Below are 24,581 nucleotides of genomic sequence, written 5' to 3'. Positions count from 1 at the left end.
TTCTGCTCTGCAAAGTAACATTGTAAAAATAGGTTTTGTGGGAGTCCATGCTTATTGTCTCAGTAATTTCCATATGAAATTTATACAATTTAGAAGACATGATGTTTTGTTGTTGTTGTTTTTTTTTTTCTCTCTTCTAGCCTTGCAAATTCAGCTTTGGATCTGAAGACCAAGAGTTGCTCTTTCTTTGCGTCACCCTAGTAATTAAGATCCTTACCCTGCAAGGTGCTCTGCACAGACAGACCCCTATGTTGGTCCCCATTGACCTCTAGAGTCCTATGGAGACCCATGCAGAGCAGTTTTCAGGATCACAGTAGAAGATTTTGCAATGTACTTGTTGCCATCTGTTACACCTGTGCAGCTTTGTTGTTTCAGTGGGGTTACACAGGTGTAATTTAGGTCATAATTTTGAAAGCAGTGGAGTTGCACACACGGCCCTGCAATTGGAACAAGAAAACTTCTGTTGATGTATGAATCAGGAAAAAATCCAGTTTGCTATCCCAGAGCTGTGTTTAATTTTGTAGAACTGATAATAGTAAAACTTATTAAACTTTATTTTTTCCACTGATGTCAGATATAACTGAAAACTTGCAGGAAGCAGACTGGTAAATAAGTTATGCAGAAATGACACCTCAAACTGGAACCATGTTTTAGGAAAATAATTTTAAGTATACCATGCATTTTTCAGTGAACTATTCAACGCCTAAAGACCAGTTATCTTACTTGTCTCTTTAGCCATAGAAGAGAGGTTTCATGGTACATAACAGTTAAACTTCAGTACAAAACCAAAAGAAAGTATTAGAAGAAAATGAAAAAAATAAGTTTTACAGACTTATTCTCAAATGTACTGTAGTCTCTTTCCTGTCTTTAACCGTTTGGAGTTAAAACAAGCAAATTCATTATTTTGTTTTGAAAATATAATTCCAGCATATAATGGCTGTACAAAGTTGGTTTTCATTTTGACAAAACTGTCAAGTCTTGCAGAAATGATTGATAAACATATTTATTTGAATCCTTAATGTGCAGTAAAATTGCCCTAAATAAGTAGATGATAAATTGGATAACATACCTTCTCATATAACATCATCCATCTTTCACAATGATTAAATTAACTAATTTAAATGAATTCAGTGTTCATTTGTTTATGTTTCTACATTGTTAAATTATAATGTTATCTAAAATGTATGGCAAAATTAAGGCTCTTCAGTGCAACTTGCAAAATATATAAACTTTTTTGGGAAGTGTATATCAGTGTTTCTCAAACTGGGGTCGCAGGCTGAGGGACGTACTGGCCGCTGCTTCTAGCAGCTCCCATTGGCCTGCAGCGGCGAACCGCGGCCAGTGGGAGCTGTGATCAGCCGGACCTGCGGCTGGAGCAGGTAAACAAACCGGCCTGGCCCACCAGGGGCTTTCCCTACACAAGCCGCAACCCCACTTTGAGAAACGCTGCTGTACATTATCTTGGCTTTGAATTGACCCCAATCCAGTAAAGGATTTTAAGAATATGCATAAATTGGACCAACTTCAGCGAGACTACTAAGGTGTTTAAAGTTAAGCATATGCTCAAGTGCTTTTGCTATATGGAGACCTCTCAGGATCAAGCTCTTTTATATCCTTGCTTGTTGTTAAAACTGACTGGAATATATGAACTGAGATTGTAAATGTAGGAATTGCCTGTCTAATCTCTTGCTTTGTCTGAATTCCTTTTCAGGATCCGCACTTGGCAAAGTATGTATTGTTACCCAAAGTATATTATGGGTGCTATTGGCATTTGGTAGCGCTTAATTATTTAAGTAATAGATTTAAATCAGCAAGCAAGAAACCTTTGATTTAAATAATCAATATTAATCATGTTTTGTATTTGTACATTTTAGTTACTTTCCTAAAGAGTGGTAGATTCTCATTGGTTGGTAACCATTAAAATTTGTTGATTTGCAACTAAATATAGTCTCTATACTAAACTTGAAGCTTCTTTTGCTAACCATGGTGATACATTATTTATTTAAATAAATATATAGCTTAACTTACATTAACTCTCTTTTGTGTTATGTTAGTAATGGTGAATTATGAATTTCTCATTTTATGGGACAATTAATTTTTTACTTGTGATTTGTGTCATTTCATTTGGATGAAAAATTAATTAAAATGTACAAAACCAACATTTAAAAAAATAAAATAAAACTATGTTAAATATGCTGGATTTGTAATAAAAATGTTTATCAAAACATTTTTTGCATTTTAAACTAACAGTTTATTAAACAAACTTCCTTTGTTTAATAAAGGATTGGATCAAAAAAAATCTGATGAGGTTCAGCAGGGACAAATTTAGAGTCCTGCACTTAGGACCCCATGCACTGCTGCAGACTAGGGACCAAGTGGCTAGGCGGCAGTTCTGCAGAAAAGGACCTGGGGGTTACAGTGGATGAGAAACTGGATATGAGACAACAGTGTGCCCTTGTTGCCAAGAAGGCTAACGGCGTTTTGGGCTGTATAAGTAGGAGCATTGCCTGCAGATCAAGGGACGTGATTATTCCCCTTTATTTGGCATGGTGAGGCCTCATCTGGAGTACTGTGTCCAGTTTTGGGCCCCACACTACAAGAAAGATATAGAAAAATTGGAAAGAGTCCAGTGGAGGGCAACAAAAATGATTAGGGGGCTGGGGCACATGACTTATGAGGAGATGCTGAGGGAACTGGGATTATTTAGTCTGCAGAAGAGACGAATGAGGTGGGATTTGATAGCTGCTTTCAACTACCTGAAAGGAGGTTCCAAAGAGGATGGATCTAGACTGTTCTTAGTGGTACCCGATGACAGAACAAGGAGTAATGGTCTCAAGTTGCAGTGGGGGAGGTTTAGGTTGGATATTAGGAAAAACTTTTTCACTAGGAGGGTGGTGAAGCACTGGAATGGGTTACCTAGGGAGGTGGTGGAATCTCCTTCCTAAGAAGTTTTTAAGGCCTGGCTGGACAAAGCCCTGGCTGGGATGATTTAATTGGGGTCCTGCTTTGAGGAGGGAGTTGGACTAGATGCCCTCCTGAGGTCCCTTCCAACCCTGATATTCTATGAAGTGTCTGTAGTTAGTGAATTGAACTGATGATTTCTGGTTACTGTCTTTCAAGATTTTAGAACTAGCAGATCTCATCCTCTCACACCTAGTTTTTAATCATAGATTAGAAGAGGAAACAAGCTTCTCTGCTTTTTCAACTTCCAAATGATTTCTTAACTTTGACTGAACTGAATAAACTGAAATGGAGAAACTATTCTCTCTGCACCTGCAGAAGAGGCTGCTGCTGTCAAAAGCTGGTTTAGCACTTCAACAAACTCTGGTTCCAAGTGTTTTGCCAGTGACTTCCACTAGTTGAGGGGTTTGACTTTTAAACTTGGTAGCACACATGTAGTGCTTAATATTATTTTTTGTATTTAATTTAAATGATTTTAACAGACTGTTATAAGTTTAGACCTTAACATAGATTACCTATTTAAAAATCAATTTTAAGTTGACATATTTAAAAACATAAACTTGTAGTTTAATTTAAATTTTTTAAAAAAGTAAAAAAAAATATTTTTTTAAAAGAGAAAAATCTATTTTTATTCACTGCAAAGTTTAGATTTGGTTGCCCTTGGAGAGGTCATGTTTATTTCTATAAAAAAAATGAAAATCTTGTCATGATCCAATGCAGAAGTTCCCTGAAAAAAAAATCCAGTTGATGTGGTGAGGTCTTGCTAGAATAGTATTCCATTCAAACCATTGTTATGAAGAGGTTAAAGACAGCTTCCCTAACACCTCACCTCAAACTTCTCGCTGGCAGTTATATCTCTGTAGAACAAAGGTCCCCAATGTGTGGGGTGCACCCCTCTAGGGGGATGTGGAGGAACATCTGGGTGGGCACGGAGGGGCATGGGTCATCCCTGACCGGAGTTGGGGGAAAGCACCTCCCAGTCCCTCCATGCCTCCCACCCCCAGCTGTGTCCCCAGCTCCTGGCCCTCCACCTGGCTCCATCCCCAGCCTTGGCGTGGCTCCGCTCCCGGCTAGGGGCAAGACTGGAAGCAAAGCCACACCTGGCCGCAGGCCTGGCTGCAGCTCTGTTCCTGCCCCAGTCTCAGCCCAGGCTGCAGCCCCGTTCCCGGCCCCAGACCTACCTCCAGCTGCGGCCCCCTTATCCTTGTCCGCATCCCCCCTCCCCGTCCCCAGAGCCACGTCCTGGCTCCGGGAGGTGGAGGGGAAGGGGATGAGGGAGTGCGGACAGGGGTAAGGGGGGGCATAACCCTCAAAAATTTGGGGACGGCTGGTATAGAAGCTTCCATGCTGATGATCATTTAAAGTAAAGTGTTAATTTTGAGACTGAACTTCTTGGGGGAGAATTGTATGTGTCCTGCTCTGCAGTTTTACCCGCATTCTGCCATATATTTTGTATTATTGCTGTCTTGGATGATGACCCAGCACATGTTCAATTTTATGAACACTTTCACTGCAGATTTCACAAAACGTAAAGAAGGTACTGTGAGATTTCTAAAAATAGCTACAGCACTTGACCTAAATTATGGAGTCACTGTCATTGGATCCAAACATATCAAGTGTACAAAAAGACAAGCGAGGGTCATTTTATAAAGATCTTTTTATAATATTCTTTTATTTTTAACACTTAACAAAATTATGTACTGGATAAAGTATGTACGATCCAGTACACATTCTGCAACCATGAGGTTGGAACTTAGTGTTGGGATAAAATGTGCATTAAAATATTCACTAGAATATTTTTCCTCCTAAGGTAAGTCTGTTTGAGATGCATACTAGTCACACAATTAGTTTCAAACTACCAAACTGAATATGATTACTGACATTGCCTGCGTGCTACTTTTGCATGTTTCATGTTCATACTATATGTAATTGTTTAGATTTGTGTTTCTGTTGATTGATCTAAGGCCACACGAGAAAAGGATAATTAGCCTCACTGTGGAATATAGCCATCAGTAAATGAGATACATAACTCACTAAACAAAAAAACTTACTGTGACTTTTTTCATTATATGATAGGAATAAAAGACAGAAAAGAACATCAAGCATGGTACTTGAAAATATCAAAGCTGGCACTGGCTTTGGCAATTATCCACTCAAAGCCTCCAGAAAAAAGCAGCAAAGAATACACAGAGCATCTTGCTAAAATTATTTCTGGACAGGATTTTAAATGGAGATCAAAAGTTGAAGCATTAGAAGCTGAAGTCCTTAGATTACGTCAGCAGCTTCTTTTGAACAAGATCTGTCCAAGATTCTGCTTGGAAAATAGTAAGTCTCTGAAGTTGTTTTTGAAAAACATCTAACACTGCACTAACACTTGAAAGACAAAATATCAGAATGTTTTTGCTTAGCAATAGTATATTTTTATGCGTAGGTAAAGGTGTCTTAAATGCAGGAATCTTTGTTTTTTTCCAAAAAGTGTACAGTGGCGAGACACTAGTTTCAGTTATAACAGGAATTCATGTAAAAATTTTGAGATTTATTCAGTTAATAAAAAAAAATCTTTATTCACAGTGGAAAATAAAATATCATAGGATTTGGCTATCAATCTTCAGTCTGTTGTTGTCTACAGCATATTGGATAATTTCAGAAGATATCATGACAAAACTTTTTAAATTTTCACAGCAGAGCCTACTAGTTTTAATTTAATGGGAACATTAATGTACCATATTTAAATTTGGAACTCTATCTTATGAACTTAGTTTTCTATCTCTCACCACATTAAATAGACTTAAAAATCAGCATTTGGGCCTAATATGTAATATATTGATCTATATGGAAAAAAAAGATAGAGGATAATATTTTAATCATTTTCTAATTTGTATCTTAAGTCTAAGAAGTTCTGAGACCAGAAGTTATGACTGGTTGGTGGGGAGGAAGACTGAGTTGCAAGATGCTGCAGGCTTATGCAATATGCTGTTAGATCTCTCTGCACCTCTCTGTGATTTGGCTCACAGGAAAGTATGATTTAAAACCAAAATGTGGTAAAGTTTTATTTAGTGGCATGATTTTTTTTCACACCAGTGTTTTAGTTTAACTTTTGTCTATGGGAGGAGTTTCTTTCCCCTATTTTTTGAAATGGGGAGGAGGCAATTTTATGCTGCTCATCCGCATTCAGTGTTATTTGGGGGTCTCCATTCTGGCAGTTTCTGGACTTTGTCCCCGTTTTTTGTACATCTCTGCTTCCCTTCTTGGTATATTCCCAGCCTCCTTTCTCAACACCCCCATCCCATACACATTACTATACTTTAAGCCAGGGGTCCCCAACGCGATGCCCGCAGGCGCCATGACGCCCGCCGGGGCATCTAAGTGCACCTGCGTACTGGCTGGCAGACGAGCATTCTCCGAAATGCCGCCAACAAGTAGCGTCATCCAGAGGCGTCATTGCTTAAATACCGCCGAAAATTGGCGGCATTTCGGCGGCGATGCCTCTGGATGACGCTACTTGTCGGCGACATTTTGGTGATGACGCCTATTGACGTTGCCAGTTGTCGGTGGAATTTCGGCGGATGCTCATCCGCCACCATGGTCCTCCATGGCTCATCGTCTGGCACCTGCCAGACGAAAAAGGTTGGGGACCACTGCTTTAAGCAGTATTTCAAGAAGAGGAACTCTCAGCTCTTCAGAATACTAAATCAGTCGCTGGCCATCTGTGACAAGAAGAGCTTGAAAGATATGAGTGTGGGAGGCTCATTATCAGGATAGACTGCTCCTCTGTATTGGCTACCAAGGATATTGTAATTGGGGATGTGTGGTCTGCAGAACATGTCGACCAACTGGAAATGAAATCAGTTCACCTGGAACTTCTGCATTTCAACCTTTGTATTTTACAGTCTTGTTCATGGAGGCGTCTTACCTCCTCAGTCAACCAGTGGCTAGGAGTGAAGCTCTGCTTTGAGAGGTACTATTAATCCTGCGGCAGAGAAGAGCAGATATGTTCCAGGGAATGAAGTCTCTATCAAGAGATATTGAGTCTCTCAGCCCTAGTTTAGTCACAGTGAAGGTTGTTCACATACCTCACCCTGATGACTGTAGCCAAGTTAGCCTTCGTTTCATCCTTACATGGATTTGTGTCTGTTGTAGAAGAGTCCTTTAATCGGTGCAGATCAGGCATCCAACTCCAGACATCCAACTCGGACATCAATACACTTTTTCAAATCTCACTGACTAGTACAGAAGAGTCTGGAGTTTCCCTACATTGTGTTGTGCAAATAGGGGGCATTTCCTCTTTTCATATACTACCTATGAATATTCTAATTTTCTCCAGTTCAGCCAGAAAAGAATAATTGTGTCACAGTACGTAAAGCAGAGGTGGGCAAACTTTTTGGCCCAAGGGCCATATCTTGGTGGGAAAATTGTATGTAGGGCCATGAATGTAGGGTTGGGGCAGGGGTTTGGGGTGTGGAAGGGGTGTGGTGTGCAGGAAGGGGCTCAAGGAAAGGGGTTGGGGTGCAGGAAGGGGCTCAGGGCAGGGACTTGGGGTGCAGGAGAGGTGCGGGTGTGGCCGGGGGTTCTGGGATGGGAGTGGGGTGCGGCAGGGGGCTCAAGGCAGGGGGTTGGGGGATCAGGGCAGGGGGTTGGGGTGCAGAGTGCAGGAGGGTGCTCAGGGCAGGGGGTTGGGTGCAGGAGGGGTGTGGCAGGGGGCTCAAGGCAGGGTGTTAGGGGGCTCAAGGCAGGGGTTCGGGGTGCAGGAGGGGTTTGGAGTGTGGGCTCTGGCCCACACCACTTATCTTGAGTGGCTCTGGGGTAGCAGTGGGGCTAAGGCAGGCTCCCTGCCTGCCCTGGCCCTGCGCCACTCCCAGAAGTGGTCAGCATGTCCAGCAGGGGCTCCTGGGGGTGGCGTGGGGCAGGGCAGGCCACCACCACGTGCTGCCCTTGCCTTCGGGTACCACCACCACCCCCGAATCTCCCATTGGTTGCAGTTCCCTGTTCCTGGCCAATGGGAGCTGCGGGGGGTGGTGCCTGCAGGTGAGGGCAGTGCGTGAGCCCTCTGCCCCCACCCCGTTACCCTGGGCTGCAGGGACACGGTGCTGGCTGCTTCCGGGGGTTGTGCAGGGCCAGGGCAGGCAGGGAGCCTGCCTTAGCCTGGCTGTGCCACAGGGCTGGCAATCCCGCCCTCCCTTGACTAAAGAGTTTGCCCTTCCCTGACCTGAAGAGTCAAATTCCATCACTTACTACTACCAGAGGGTCTATGGATGGCTTCTTTGTGGGGTTTCATGCCTCGTTAAAGTGTTTCTAAAAGCCATCAAGCCCTACATACATTTCATGGAAATTCAGTCTAATATTCAAAACACTGTACCACTGTTCAATGGCCACTATTTCTTTAGAATTGCTTTAATTCAAAGTGGCACTCCTAGTTGTGATTACCTGAGCCAGGCAAGAAATGAGCTAGCTGCCTCCTCTAATTTTCCATTTGTTACCTTTTATCCTAACAATTTTGAGAACTGTGCCAAGCTTCATTTCATGGACGAATTCAGGTTTCATATTAATCAAGAGGTTTTTATCCCTTTCTTCTGCTCAAACCTGAAATATGACAAAGACGGGATTTTTGGCAATTTTCCAGGGAAAAAGGACACAAAACATTTAGGTCAGCTGACGGTCTCTCTTTGGTTTGGAGAAGCACAAAAGACAAAGTGGATACATTTAGCTATCCTCTGAGGCAGGTTTCCTTACCCATCATTAATAAGAGCTCATCAAATCAAGGATCATGTTGCTTCTTGGCAAGCAAGTGAGTCAGTCTCTGTAGCAGAGATTTGAAAAGCTCACACCTGGTATTCCAGCTCAGGAAGGCATTGCTAATCTTAAAATGGACAGAAAATTGCAGATTGGCTCCAATCGTTCTAGCATACATCTGGTGAATGGAGTATTAGAGGGTAGATACAGCTTTAGATTAATGCATTTGAAGGGCTGTAATTCAGTTAGCCAACATGTATCTTAGCAAAAGTCATCAAGGGGTACATTCCCCCCACCCACATCTTCTAATTTAGCTCATCTGACTAATCACAGTCAATTGATTTGAATTACTGGAGATACTTGCTGTAGCAGAAGGAATCTTTCTGTACCTCCAAAACTAGTTTGTTCTTTTTGCTAAGGCCCATAGATACATTACTCCGGTCTGCTTACAGCTTGGGGGCAGAACAAGAAAGGAACCAGGTAGGATTAGGGAAAAACTGACTTCAGGGCAAGCAGCCCCTGCTTTCCCACTTCCATTAGGACAGTGAAGTCAAATGGACAGATGGAGAGCTTTTTGCTTTTAAGCTTTACCATACCATTTTAGATGTGTGCTCTCCCCCACTCCCTGGTCTCTCTCCAGAATCATGGTAGCAATAGTACTGTCTTTACCTCTTCCTGGACAAAAGCAAAGCACACAGAGTGGGATGGTTCCTGGAATATCTTGGATTTAGGACAGACCCAGACACATGATGCAGGGAAGCCAATCACAGGCTTGGGCTGAAGATGAACACACTTTTGCTGATTCACCTGTGTTTTTTTGTGTGAGAGATGGGATTTAAGAGGGGACAGGCACTCTTCTTGTGATGATGCAAGAAGCTTCAGCTTCCTCTTGAAGTTCATCCCTGCAGGAAGAGTTTGTCTCTTCACTTGCAGAGCTCACAGGAGGTGAGAGTAGGAGGAGGGAGCAGAGAGCTCAGCAGCACAGCACAATGCTGCTCCCCCACCCCTCTCCTTCCTTGCTGTGGGCAAACAGCACCTCCTCCCCCTCACTGCAACACCCACCTTGGGAAGGAGGGATGGGGATAAGCTCCACTGCAGCTCCCCCGGGCTGGTGGGGGGGTGCGAAGATCCCCGGGGGCTGTAGAAGAAGTGTAAGTGGTGGTGGAGGGGTGCAAAACTGATTGGGGGGAGGGGTTGGGAGGCCTGGCAGATGTGGGTTTGGGGGCGAGGTAGATGTGGGCCTGGGTACGGCATTGTTATGGGTGGTGGGAGCTGGCGGAGAGACAGTTGGTATGATAGGCAATTGTGGGGGCAGAATTAATTGCTGGGCAAGGGATGGGCAGATGTATTTTTTTTTGTACAAATCCCAACATTAAATGCTTCCATAGGGTGGTCATTGACCTTATTCCAACTTTGCAAGGAGAAAGAGCATGGCCTTTGAACCTCATTCTGCTCCTCACAACACTACCCAGATTGGACCTCTTCAGGAAACATTGTTACATTTCCTGTCTTGATGACTATCTCCGATCAGCTGAGACTTTGTATTTAAAGTTGGGAGCATTCTCTAATGAGATGTGATATAGTACTTTAAATTCAGACAGCTAGCTCTCACAACTATCTCACAACTATCATAGCATTCATTCCGTAACTAAATTCAACAAACATTGCTTCTCCAGTTAAGCACTGAATTCCAGTCCTCAGGAGCACTGACAGTCTCAGGGTAGAGTAGTTATGCCTCTTAGATTGAGTTCCATTAGATGTACATTAATTCTCCAAATTCTGCACATTGATCATCCAGACTTACATAATCGTTATGCGTATAAGAAGCACACAGAATCTTTTTCAAGAGTATAATCCGCGGCATTTATTGAGAGTACAGTTTAAGCATTAAAATCAGCATATGCTTCCATTCTCTCTCTCACTCACACACACAAAAGTTCTGCAGCTGGATCTTATAGTTACCAGTCCTTAGTGTTGCTTGGTCAGTTTCAGTGGCCAGCTGAAACTGCACAAGAGGGAGAGGAGGAGCTGAAGCTGGGTCTTTGTTGGACGCGACGGAAGCTCCGATGTTGATGAAGAACGAACCCAAAGTCCCCTGGCAATACACCCTTCCTTTATAGTAATACATTCCCATACAAGTCTGTGGACCTTGCTGTGTCGCATCGGAGCTGTTAATCACAAGGTAGTCAAGGTTGCTCCCAATCAGCATTATATTGGGTTGTTACTGGGAGTATCCACAGTGGTTTCTTATCTTGTCCCTCTGGCTCCACTCTTCATCTTGTCCTTGGGGTGTATGCCTTTGCTTTAGGGTCGTCAATCTGCCATTAGGGTGATTCTTATAATAAGGTTGGTGCCTCTTGACTTCCCCACTCCCCTCTCGACCATCCGGCCCATTAGTACTGGTGCCTCCTGTCTCTTCTCTGTTAGCATGCCATACGTTCTTCATTCATACACAAAACAGTAAATAATTTCAGAAGCAAGAATTTCAGCCATAACACTTCTATTATTCTAAAAACAATCATTAACATGTAAAGCAAAGAATAAAACCAAAACAATTTCTTCTTACTAATTCAAAGCTAGCAAAACGGAGTACAATTTGCATGAGACAAGTTCTCCCCATTAGGCTTTTGGCGTACACAATGCCATTTCCTTTCTTTTGGTAGAACTCTTCTTCATATCTTAATATCTAGGTTTAAACGTATATCCGCCTAGTTTCGGATGTTTTTCTGTAAAAGGTGATCCTGCTTCTCACACTGAAGGTAAACTGCTATGAAAATCTCATTGTAACAGACTTGCGGTGCTTAGCAAGAATAGGAATTCTGAATGCCTGATTCATGCTCATTTCTCTGAGTCTGTTCTTAAATGGGAAATCTGTAGTACAACCAGCTTTCTTGAATCACAGTCCTGTGTTTTTAATCAGAAAAGACCATTCTTTCTTTATTTTTTTTGTAAAGGTCCACTGAAGTATATAAGCAAACCCTAGAGCAGGGGTCCCCAGGGCAGTGCCCGTGGGTGCCATGGCGCCTGCCGGGGTGTCTAAGTGTGCCCGTCTACTGGCCAGCAGACGAGCATCCGCTGAAATGCCGCTGAAATTTGGCGGCATTTTGGCGGTGACGTCTCTAGATGACAGTACTTGCCAGCGGCATTTCGGCGGATGCTCGTCCACCACCATGGTCCTCCGTGGCTCGTCGTCTGGCGCCCGACAGACAAAAAAGGTTGGGGACCACTGCCCTAGAGTACTTGGTGTAAAATCTCTCTAAAAAGAAAATGTGTTGCTTGCTCAATATAGAGAATCTTGCAAGCATTTACCATCTGCAGAACTATTCTGAAATAATACATAGAGGGTGTAAATAGGTCCTGGGCAGAATTTATTTTGTTGACTCAAAGAAATAAGGTCTATAAAAGCAGATTTTGTTTCCAAGGGACCATAACTGCCATAACCATATTAGTGTGCTAAACAGATAAAAGTTCTTGAAGTTGTGAAGGAGGGTGGTTGTTTTTTTGCAATCCCAGCAGCTTAGTTTTTAATGAATTGAATAGTTACCAAAAAAGTAATGTGGTAGAGAGAAGCTTACATAATAAGCCATTTAAAAAAAAAAACCCACAAATACAAATAGTTGAAAGGGTGGAAAAATGAAGTGAATAAACCTGATTCATCATTCATGAAAGTCTACCTAGCAATATTTCAGTCACTGAAGACTTAATGAAGGGTAACAGGGATGCCTCAATGTGAAAAGAGAGACAGCAATAAAAAATAGATAAATAAACCATTCTGGTTTTTGGTATATGATTCCCCTCTCTTCTCTGAATGTATTGACTAGTGATTTCATGTTTGATTCACCAAGTGGGTATTGATAATTTGGATCTTGGTTTTTTATTATTAGTTTCATTGTGTTTTATTAGATCTGAACCATTTGATTTTCAGAAGAAATTGAGCTAAATTAGAGGCTCCCAAACTATGGTTCATGGAGCCCAAGACGGTGGTAACAGTGCTAGCTATCACGTGGTGCTGGATCTTCCTCCTCCTTTCCAGCATTACCAACCAAAAATATATTCCTAACAGCTAAGCAACTGTTGTCATTGCCACAGGGATGATATGCGAAACATTGAAATTAAAATATTTTATGATTGGGGACCTTTCTCTGATCAGCTATGATATTTACAGAACTAAAGCTTTTCACTGCTTACAACAGAGTTCCACCTCATCCCAGCTTTTAAAAAGTTACTTGAGATGTTGTAAAGCTTAATTTATTCTAAAAAAACCCCAACTTTATTTCAAAAAATCATTTAATGTTCTTAAGTGACAACACTGTACTTACCTATCATACCTTTTACAAAATCCAAGCATTTACAAGCATGGATATGTATCTAGTACATAAACATAAAATTTTTAAAACCACCTAGGTTCCATTTTATCAACTAAGGCACTTAGTGGCCTATCGGTCACTGAAGGTCAGTGGGTTTTAGGCTCATTTTTAAGGTGCTTTTGAAAATTTTAGCATAAACAAATTGCCCACTGTGGCAAGGCACATTCTCGGTCTCCCCAGCCTCCGCTGCTTTTAGCCCTGGTGAGACAGGCTTGGGTAATATGGTCCCCTTTGGGGCACAGGGGAAGTCCCTTCCTTCTCTCTTCCAGTCCTTTTTAGCTTATTTTTCTCCCTTGTGGGAGGGAATACAGCCTCTCCTCCTGGTGAGGCTCGCTGTCTTGTTGCTCCTAACCTCCTGGCAGCAGGACTCCTTTCTCTCTCTTCTCTCCTCCCCTCCTTCCTCCCAGGGGAGGGTTTAAAAAGGTCTCAGGCAGCCCTTAGTTGGAATCAGCTGATCCTAATTAACCTCAGGTAGCTCCCTCTCAGCTGATTCTGATTGATACTTTGGTAACCCCTTCTCAGCTGAACCTGATTGACCTGTAGTTACCCTCCAGTTGATAGGGAGGAGGGCCTTTTAACCCTCTGAGACTGATTTCTACCCCCACCCCCCCTTGCAGTTGTCTGTGCTGAGTTTATCACACTACATAATAAATGTAAACACATTTGTATCAAGCAAAAAAGAATGGACATTTCAGCCCAGTCCAGCAATCTTAACTCTGACCCCTTAATTTTTTTAAAAAGGTATATTTTTGTTGTCTTGATTTTGGTATCAAAATATTTTCAAAGGATACTGTTAAGTGACAAATATTAATTAATAAATATATACTGATATTTTAAGATTGATGATGAAATAATAGTATTTATTTTGGGGCAGAGCTAAAGTTTGCACACTTTAATTATCAAGGGAAAAAGGTGAGACTCTGTGCGTGTTTTTATATTCACACTATTCATCAGTCTGGAAATGTGCTGCTCTTGAGTACCCACATCTGTAAGCATTTATGGAGACTGGTCATCATGGGATAGAAGTGTTGGTGACCAAATGATCAGGAACTGAGTCATGTGCCCAGTACTCTGTCTCCCAGTGATAAGAGCAGCTCATTGTACATGCTCTGCCTGTTCTTTGGAGTGGGGAGGAGGATGGCCTCAAATTTGGTTCTGGCAGACCATTCCATATCTTGTCTCTTTCCTTCAGTATCTCTTCTGTTCCTCGTCCTCGCGCCCCCTCGCCATTCTGCTGACCTCAGCAGGGGACTTATTTTGCCTCGGTCTTCACACACAAGATCAACTCCCACATTGCTGCACTGGGCAGCACAGTATGGGGAGGAGGTGAGCAGCCCACAGTGGTGAAAAGAACAGGTTAAGGACTATTTAGAAACACTGGACATGCACAAGTTCATGGGGCTGGTTGCAATACATCCAAAGGTGCTGAGGGAATTGGCTGATGTGATTGCAGAACCATAGGCCATTATCTTTGAAAACTCGTGGTGATCGGGGGAGTTCCCGGATGACTGGATAAAGGCAAACATAGTGCCCATCTTTAAAAAAGGGAAGAAGGAGAATTTGGGGAACTATAGACCGGACAACCTCACCTCGGTCCCTGGGAAAATTATGGAGCAGATCCTCAAAGAATCCATTTTGAAGCACTTGGAGGAGAGGAAGGTGATCAGGAACAGTCAACATCGATTCACCAAGGGCAAGTCATACCTGACCAATCTGATTGCCTTCTATGATGAGATAACTGGTTCTGTGGATATGGGGAAAGCAGTGGATGTGATATATCTTGACTTTAGCAAAGCTTTTGTTATGGTCTCCCACAGTATTCTTGCCAGCAAGTAAAAAAAGTATGGATTGGATGACTGGACTATAAGGTGGATGGAAAGCTGGCTAGATCGTCGGGTTCAACAGGTAGTGATCAACAGCTCGCTATCTAGTTAGCAGCCAATATCAAGCAGAGTGCCCCAGGGTTCTGTCCTGGGGCCAGTTTTGTTCAATATCTTTATTAATGTTCTGGACGATGGGATAGATTGCACCCTTAACAAGTTTGTGGATGACACTAAGCTGCGAGGAGAGGTAGCTACACTGAAGCGTAGGGATAGGGTCCAGAATGGCCTAGATTGTCTGAAATAGATTGCGGTCCGTTAAGCTTGGTATTGAGTGAGGAAAAACAGGCAGGACCAGAATAACAGTGAAAAGCCAAGTGGCTGCATTTATTTGGGGGATAATTACAACTTGGGCTGGGGGAGTAGGCAACTTTGGCTGGTATGGTATCAAAATTACAAACACACCACAAAACACAGTAATACACTTTATACTGCTCACCACACCACACCAAATAGGCAGACACACCAATCTTACAAGATAGGAATCGGGTTTGTCAGGGCGGTACCCTGACACAGAACAGAGACCCACGGGCCACTGCCTCAGCCACACTTGCTTTCACACTAAGGGTAACCCAGAGGGTGGTGCGGCTGCAGCTGGGTAGATTCCACTCACTCAGACCGCGGGGACGGGAACCCCTTGGTCTGCTAATCTCCAGGTGGAGACAGCTCCCAGATTCATGCACTCTGGACAAAGACAGAGCAGTGATTCACACACATAAAACAGTTTGCAATTAACAATTTACTAACAACTAGAACAACTATACAAGCTAGCTAAGCAATTGTGCAATTCTGAGCTCATTAATACAATCCTGATATCCTGAGTAGATACTTGGTACCGAGTTAGGGAGGGAAAAATAAGAGGCTAACTGTCAGATATCAAAAACCAAATACCGCACTCCAGGCGCAGCTGACCAGCAGAACAGAAACCAGAAGCATGACGAGCTGACAGGGATCGGGTCCAAACGACAACGAATCCAAATGATACGACACGAGCGCGCTTTACCGGGAGGAGATCCTGGCCGAAAGGCTGATCAGGTCCTTCAGCTAACACGCGGATGCTCCACACAGATTTTGGGGGGAAATCTAGTTTTATAGAAAGGTCTCACTCCCTCGTGTCAGTATCTGATTGGCTCCCTGGTCCCTCCTCCCTCCAGGCTTTGAGCTGTTGCAGGATTTGCACACGGCACACTGGAGTTGACAAGTAAACAAGCTTGACCCTTAGATGACTGGGTCCAAAAAGAGCGGGAAAGTGAGTCGCTGGGTAGAATTAACCCGACCTCCAGACGACCGGCCCAAAAAACAGGTTGCCGGGCAGAATCAGGCCTTCACACACAGAATTAGCCTGACCTTTAGATGGCCCAACAGAAAAAAAAAAAAAGCAGGAAAGTACACACAGCACTTTAGTGTTGCTGGGCAGGATTAGGTCTCTGCCCTTTCCTATGCAACAAGAACCTGGTCCAAGATGGAGGCTGCCTTGTCCTTTTAACAGGACAAGATGGCCGTGGACCGACAATTGGCCATACAGAGCCATAACTTCGTATCGGATTGCGACATGCCCCCGTGGCCGATTGGCGGTCCATCACGGGATGGTCAGCTTACACCTAGGAGGGAACGAACCTAGGGAACATAAGGGAAAAACAAATTCAAGCAGAAAGCTCAGTGTCTGACTGGTCGTCAGCTGATATGAAGGCAGTGTAGTATACAGTTTGAATAGGAAGTGCTGTCACAGCTTTGTTAATTAGAGCTTTGGTACATGCAAGGCTTAAGCAGAAAACAACAATAACTACTGCTGCTGCAATTAGCCAATATTTAAAGGATTGTGCCCATTGTCCAAGTCCCCAGCCTGACAAGGTTGTTTGCCACCAGTCCCAGGATTGACGCTCCTCACGGATGCGGACAGCCAGGGACAACAGTTGCTGGGTGATGGCAGAGACGTTGTTCCAGTCAGGACGCAAGCGGAGGCAACATTGTCCCTTGAAACGAGAATCGAGATTCTCAAGGGCCTCGCAAAAGTCCTGGTGCAGCAGGGTCTGTATCATTAGGCGGTTCTGCTCAGCATATTCAGCTAGGATAGTAAGGGAATTGTCAACCTGTTGAAATCCAAGGGCTGTGAGATTAGTAAGGGTTTCTAAATTTTTGGACAGACTGCGGAGCTGACCAAGAGTGAATGCATAACTATAAGGATTGAATTGTACATAACCCCAAAAGGGTGTTTCAGTGGCAGATTTGAGACGAGTCCACCAAGTGAGTTCACGCTTCTGTGGACCAAATATGGGGGGAGGCCTGTGGAAAACACTTCCTCCTTTAATGTAAACCTGGCCAAGGGCGCAAATGCCCTTGGGGAGGCGAAGATGATTATAAGCAATGCCATTGCCACAGAACCAATAGATTCCAGGAGGGGAATGCAGGCTGAGGGTATTGCTTTCGTTTATAGCTGTGGGGTCGCGTGCTACTGTAATCCAATAACGATGTGTCCAATCAACAGCCCTAAGGCCAACCGTTTGCTTTTTAGTAGGAAATACGAGGCTAGGAGAGGATAACCACGAGATAGCATCGAAAACAGTAACGGGGACATTAAACTGTTTAAGGGTGGCTTCAACCCTAACTTCAGGCCGGGGCTCGACACTATTGAGCCCTTGAACATAAATAACCCGACCCGTGCGCTTATGGGGGATAGATGGGGGAACAATGGATACCTGCGCCCCTGTATCCAACGAAAACTGAACCTTTTGACCATCGAGAGTGACCGGGGAAAATACGGCCTAGAATCACCGGACCGGGTGTTGGCCATCATTACACACTCGGTCCTGTAGCGTTTTCCTGATTTGGGTCCCTTGACTGTTCCTTCCACCCCAGAGCTATAGCCAGCTCCCTTTGCTGTGCAGGGCTTAACCTGCGGATAGTATCTTTGCTGAGCCCCCCCTTTGTTAAGCAAAAATCCAAAGATTTTCCGCTCTATATAAGAGCGGTCAGGGAATTTGGGCTTGGGCGCAGGGGGTACGATGCCCGCAGCTACTGCAGGTGGTCGGGGGGCAGGCCACTTCAGGCGATCCATAGCCTGAAACAACGACGTTACTGGCCGCCCCTGGAACCCCCGCATCCATATCAGCTTGCTAGTATCCCCTAGAGGGTTGCTATCAAGGGCCATGTCTACCCCCTGTTCATGCACGGGGATAGAAGCAGGGTCAGTGACGTAGCAATACGCCTGAAACGGCCGGAGCTGTTGCTGTTCTTGTGTTAAACCTAGGGGGGTTTGGTCAGGGTCCCACCAAATGAGGGATGCCCCTGCAATAGTGTAGATCAGATCGCGAGGGGTAGAAATCCCACTGGGGGGCAACTGAAATGCTGTGGCACTGTTCTGTATTTGCAGATAAGCGGCCGCTGGTACAGAGATTGGCCAGACAGGAGCTGTTAAAAGTATCCCACGGCCCGTTCCCCTTGACCAGGCAGCACTCCGAGATATAAGGGTTGCTTCCTCCTGATCAACCAGCTCCTGGCTATATTCTAAGATAAGCCGTCCCAGCCAGGTGAATATGGGTTCGTTTGGCCCTCGCCCTGTGTCATTAATGAACTCCTTCATCTCTGCCTTGCTGCGAGTACGCCACTCATAAGTAATGTTCTGTGCCCCAGTGGGGTCCACTTTAGTACAGGTGAGCTGTACCGGCATAGCCTCGGCAGGACTGGGAGCTACCACTTCGGGGGTTAATGATGGTAAGGTTGAATACATACTGGGTGCTGTCGGATATGGTGGAGGAGAGGGCTCAGGAGTTTTAGGATCTGGCAGAGAGGGAGAGGATAGGGTCTTGGGTGGGGATTGAATCGTACCGGGAACCTTAGGGGTATCAATCATCTCCCAAGCAGTAGACGCCAGAGCCCCCATAACAACAGTCAATTTGTCCAGAGCCAGGCCTAAGATCTTGTGATAGGTACTGGCTACAACCTTAGATTTATACTGATCAGGGAGGATCTTTCTGGACTTTTTTCCCTTCCTCCAACTCCTGAATCAGCTGGACTACCAGCTCATGTGCAGGGCCTCCGCTTGGGAGTTTCAGGAGTGGTGCGGCTGCAGCTGGGCAGATTCCACTCACTCAGACCGCGGGGACGGGAACCCCTTGGTCTGCTAATCTCCAGGTGGAGACAGCTCCCAGATTCATGCACTCCGGACAAAGACAGAGCAGTGATTCACACACATAAAACAGTTTGCAATTAACAATTTACTAACAACTAGAACAACTATACAAGCTAGCTAAGCAATTGTGCAATTCTGAGCTCATTAATACAATCCTGATATCCTGAGTAGATACTTGGTACCGAGTTAGGGAGGGAAAAAATAAGAGGCTAACTGTCAGATATCAAAAACCAAATACCGCACTCCAGGCGCAGCTGACCAGCAGAACAGACACCAGAAGCATGACGAGCTGACAGGGATCGGGTCCAAACGACAACGAATCCAAACGATACGACACGAGCGCGCTTTACCAGGACGAGATCCTGGCCGAAAGGCTGATCAGGTCCTTCAGCTAACACGCAGATGCTCCACACAGATATTGGGGGGAAATCTAGTTTTATAGAAAGGTCTCACACCCTCGTGTCAGTATCTGATTGGCTCCCTGGTCCCTCCTCCCTCCAGGCTTCGAGCTGTTGCCACCCCACGTTAGCAGGATTTGCACATGGCACACTGGAGTTGACAAGTAAACAAGCTTGACCCTTAGATGACTGGGTCCAAAAAGAGCGGGAAAGTGAGTCACTGGGCAGAATTAACCTGACTCCCAGACGACCGGCCCAAAAAACAGGTTGCCGGGCAGAATCAGGCCGTCACACACAGAACTAGCCTGACCTTTAGATGGCCCAACAGAAAAAAAAAAAAGCAGGAAAGTACACACAGCACTTTAGTGTTGCTGGGCAGGATTAGGTCTCTGCCCTTTCCTATGCAACAAGAACCTGGTCCAAGATGGAGGCTGCCTTGTCCTTTTAACAGGACAAGGTGGCCGTGGACCAACAATTGGCCATACAGAGCCATAACTTCGTATCGGATTGCGACATAGATAAATTGGAAGCTTGGGCTAAAAAAACCTAATGAGGTTCAACAAGGACAAGTGCAGAGTCCTGCACTTAGGATGGAAGAATCCCATGCACCGCTACAGGCTGGGGACTGACTGGCTAAGTGGCAGTTCTGCAGGAAAGGACCTGGGGATTACAGTGGATGAGAAGCTGGATATGAGTCATCAGTGTGCCCTTGTTGCCAAGAAGGCTAATGGCATATTGGGCTACATTAGAAGGAACATTGCCAGCAGATCAAGGGAAATGATCATTCCCCTCTATTCGGCATTGTTGAGGCCACATCTGGAATATTGTATCCACTTTTGGTCCCCCTGTTACAGAAGGGATGTGGACAAATTGTAAACAGTCCAGCGGAGGGCAACAAAAATGATTAGGGGGCTGGGGCACATGACTTATGAAAAGAGGCTGAAGGAACTGGGCTTATTTAGTCTGCAGAAGAGAAGAATGAGGTGAGATTTGATAGCTACTTTCAACTACCTCAAAAAGGGGTTCCAAAGAGGATGGATCTAGACTGTTCTCAGTGATAGCAGAGGACAGAACAAGGAGTAATGGTCTCAAGTTGCAGTGGGGGAGGTTTAGGTTAGATATTAGGAATAACTTTTTCATGAGGAGGATGGTGAAACACTGGAATGGGTTACCTAGGGAAGTAGTGGAATCTCCATCCATAGAGGTTTTTAAGGCCTGGCTTGACAAAGCCCTGTCTGGGATAATTTAGTTGGTGTTGGTCCTGCTTTGAGCTAGATGACTTCCTGAGGTCTCTTCCAACCCTAATCTTCTATGATTCTATGACGAGGCAAATGCATCTGGACCCTATGCTCCTGCCTCCTCTGGCTGTGGGATAAACTGCCTCCTTTCCCCTCCTCTTCCGGGTTGATCTTAGATTTTTGTCCCATGGGAGTGAGAACTGAACAAAATAGGTTTGCAGTTATTCTTCTGGGATTAGAGAAGACTTATTTTCCTCAAACACTGACAAAAACTTATATGCAGGGATTTGAGCAGGAACGCAGACAGTGGAATGTATGGAGGTGATAGTGTAGCGGGGCGACAACTCACCGGCCCGGTGCCTCCTGCTGGTTGTCCAGGGAATTAGCTCTTTCCAGCCCGGAGCACCCTCTCCAGGCTGGCGTCTCGCCTGCCGCTGGCCTCCGTGTCCCTCCCAGACCCCAGTGTCCCTCTGCACCAGGGTTCTGCCCCCAGCAGCAACCCACCCAGGGGAACCCCCAAGCCCCTATCTCCATCTTGTCTCAGTGGCTACTGCCAGTCACCACCTAGTCCCTGCTCACTGGGGCGGACTGCATTCTGTAAACCACTCATCATTGGCAAGGGGGGTTGGACCAGCTGCCTCTGCCTATTCCTGGGCCGCCCCTCTGCAGCCTTAGTACCGTTTTGTGGGCCCTTAGCTCGGCCTGCAGCCTGGTTGACCAATACTATGTAGCAAATCTGTGAAGAGACAGCTATGGTATGAATCCTTCTAATTTCCCCTTTCTCCTGGGAACATTACATCCCTTTTCTTTGCCCAACAAACCAGCAACATTTTCCAGACCCCATGAGGAAGTGGGGAGGCTTTTTCTAGACAGTTTCCTCCCCATCCCCACTTCCAGGGACAGTACATTTTGTCTGCAGTCTGACCAAATGTCCCTGCCATTGAGAAAGAAGCAGGGTTATTTCCCACAAATGAGCTCCATTATTGTCCTTCTCAGAAAATTTTGCTTGTCTCTCAAAGGATAAAATGTTGTTTTGTACATATTGAACATAATTTGATATATAGATTTCTTAATAATTGGTCTTCAGTGAATCTTTAGAAGTACAATGTTTTGATTGTTTAGGTTTTTATCTAGGTGTTAGGAATCTTGCAAATGATGTAATAATTCTTAATTATTTATATAGGATATATTGTCTCAAAAATGACAGGCTTCCTAAAACAGTTGTTTTAACCAGTACAGTAATCTAGATCTTCATGTTGAAATAATGTAGGCTTTTGCACCTTCAAATCAGTTTTAGCTTTGCTGCTGTTAGTTAGATGTGCATTTGAATGGTTTTGGGCAGTGTTCATGAATAAGTTCTGCACGGGGCAGGGCAGTGAGTATTGTCCTCATTTTCTGTTCTATATAGGTTTATATGCTGTGATCATCGCCTAATATCAGAATGACTTGCAGTAGAGCATTAAGCAACGTGACTACACATCTGTCTCATATTGTTTGTTCTCTCATCCTCTCCCAAGAGGGAGAAGTGTGTGCTGTGGAATGTCTTATGTCTTGTTTGGGTAGTGTATGTGTGTGGGTTTTATTAAAAAATAAATATACCTGTTGCTGTTGCTATTGCTATGTGTTCACATTAGAGAAAGCAAGTCAAAAAACATGCCTTGCAACTGCTGTGGACAATAGTGAGATTTATGATGTTCCTTAGTTCCTGGGGGAGTTCATTCCACAGACTCAGACTGCCCCAGGAGAAAGTTCCACCACACACATGGACAAGCTTTACTCTAACTGTTGAGAGTTCCATTGTTCCAGAGGAGTGGAGGAGTTGACCATGGCCTTCATCCTGGAGCTTTAGACAATTTTTTAGATATCCTACTCGCAGGACATGGATTGCTTGAAGATAAAGACTTAGTCCTTGAACTTGTTTCAAAATTCTGTGGGAAACCAGTGCAGAGTAGAGGGCAGATGGATGTGTTTGCAGTAGCCTGTCTTGCTGAGCAGACATTCTGCAGTGTTTTGAAGTAGCTGGAGTTTCTTAGATGCTGATGGCATCATGCCCAGGTATATTGCATTTCTATAATCCAGTTGAGAGATGACAAAGGTATGAATAACTGAGACCAGGTTTTCATCTGCCAGAATGGGACAGAGTTTCCTGAATTGACCAATTGTGGGTGTGTCTTCAACTAATGGAGACTGCACGGTGGCTGAAATCTCCTCAGAATATTTTCCTGTGCCTCCTGGCATCACCACTGTCTTGCTCGGGTTCAGCATCAGCCAGCTGTTCTTCATCCAGGACCTGAGCTCATCTAATCACTGAGGCCATCGTGGTGGTAACGGTGTGGTCACATGTCTTGAAGGATAGGTAGAGTTGTGTATCATCTGCATGTTGCTGGCTCTTGAATCTGTATCATCTGACTAGTTCACCCAGTGGTTCCATCTATATGTTGAAAAGGACTGGAAAGAGAACTGATCTTTGTGGTACTCCATAAGTAAGAGGTCTAGTGGTGGAGGCGCAGTTTCCCATTACTACTTGTTACGTGCATCCATCCAGAAAGGACTCAACCCATTTTAGCACATTATCCAGGACCCCTGCCCTCTCTGTCATGTGAAACACATCATGGAGGATATGTCCATCAGTGGCTATTAGCCAGGATGGGTAGTGATGATGTTGCTAGCTTCTGTTTGCCAGAAGCTGGGAATGGGTGACAGGGGATGGACTGCTTGATGATTACCTCTTCATTCCCTCTTAGGCACCTGGCATTGGCCACTGGCAGAAGACAGGATACTTTGGTCTGACCCAATATGGCCATTCTTATGTTCTTGAGACAGCATAATATCATGGTCATCAGTGTCCAGTGTTGCAGAGGGGTCCAGGAGGATGAGGGTGGATGTCTGTCTTTTATCCATTGACAGGAGGAGATCATGCATCAGTGCCACTAAGGTGGTTTTGGTTCTGTGTCCTGGCCTGAAAACAGATTAAGATGTGTATAGAATGTTCACTTCAGTTAGAAGAGCTTGATGTAGCCATTTGCTATCTTCTCTACAATCTTGCTCAGGAATGGGAGGTTTGACATTGGGCAGTAGTTGGCTAGGACTGATGTACGCAGGGCATTTTTCTTCAGTGGTGATTAGGCTATTGTGTGTTTGAAAGAGGAAAGGAAAATTCCTGCTCTGGATGAGGTTGTTGGCTATTTGAGGCCTGGTCTACACTTAAAAATTAGGTAGACATAGCTAATAGACACATAGGCGGCGAGTTCTATGGGCCCGTGGAGCCCAGGCCCCACCAATAATCCTAAAGGTGGGCCCAGCTCCACCAATGTTTGGGCCCCAGGCCCTGTGCTTCGGGGGGTCCCCGCGTTGCAATGCCGAGCGCTCTCACGGCAGCGGCAGCTCCTGGGAGAGGCTCCAGCAGCGACTGGGCTCACAGCCCATTGGCCGGGAACCCCAGCCAATGGGAGCTGCCGGGGGCAGTGCCGGAGCTGCCTGGCCGCGCCTCCACAGCAGGGAGGGGGAGCGAGCCACCGGCAGCGTCTGAGCCCTGAGCAGAGCAGCAGCAGCGTCTGTCCCTGTCAGACAGACTCAGCCGGTGAGCTGTGGGGGCAGCCAGACACATGGACACAGCCGGGGAGGGGGGGTTGGTGGGGACAAACAGACACAGCCAGGGGGTTGTGGCACAGACACACACAGCGGGGGACAGACACACACAGCCGGGGGTGGTGGGGCAGCCAGCCAGACACAGCCAGGGGTTGTGGGACAGACACACACAGCGGGGGTGGGGTGGGGACAGACACACACAGCCGGGGGTGGTGGGGGCAGCCAGCCAGACACAGCCAGGGGGTTGTGGGACAGACACACACAGCGGGAGGGGGGGTGGGGACAGACAC

At 45.1% G+C, this 24,581-nt stretch overlaps 1 protein-coding gene across 7 annotated transcripts in view; it reads left to right on the top strand.

The window, feature by feature from the left end:
• Positions 1 to 24,581, top strand: part of MEI4 (meiotic double-stranded break formation protein 4) — a 148,754-nt gene that overhangs the window by 13,385 nt on the left and 110,788 nt on the right. For all 7 annotated transcript variants that reach the window (XR_005596471.1, XR_005596472.1, XR_005596474.1 and 4 more), the window contains exon 2: positions 5,038 to 5,286. Coding sequence is in view for 3 of the 7 variants with exons in the window: in XM_039531532.1 (XP_039387466.1) it covers positions 5,038 to 5,286 (249 nt within the window). In the remaining 4 variants the exon portion in view is untranslated. The remainder of the gene's footprint in view (positions 1 to 5,037; positions 5,287 to 24,581) is intronic.

Source organism: Mauremys reevesii, linkage group 3, assembly GCF_016161935.1.
Source record: "Mauremys reevesii isolate NIE-2019 linkage group 3, ASM1616193v1, whole genome shotgun sequence".
Classification (NCBI taxonomy): Eukaryota; Metazoa; Chordata; order Testudines; family Geoemydidae; genus Mauremys; species Mauremys reevesii.
Note: the sequence above shows the minus strand (reverse complement) of the source record. Positions and strands in the feature narration are given on the sequence as shown.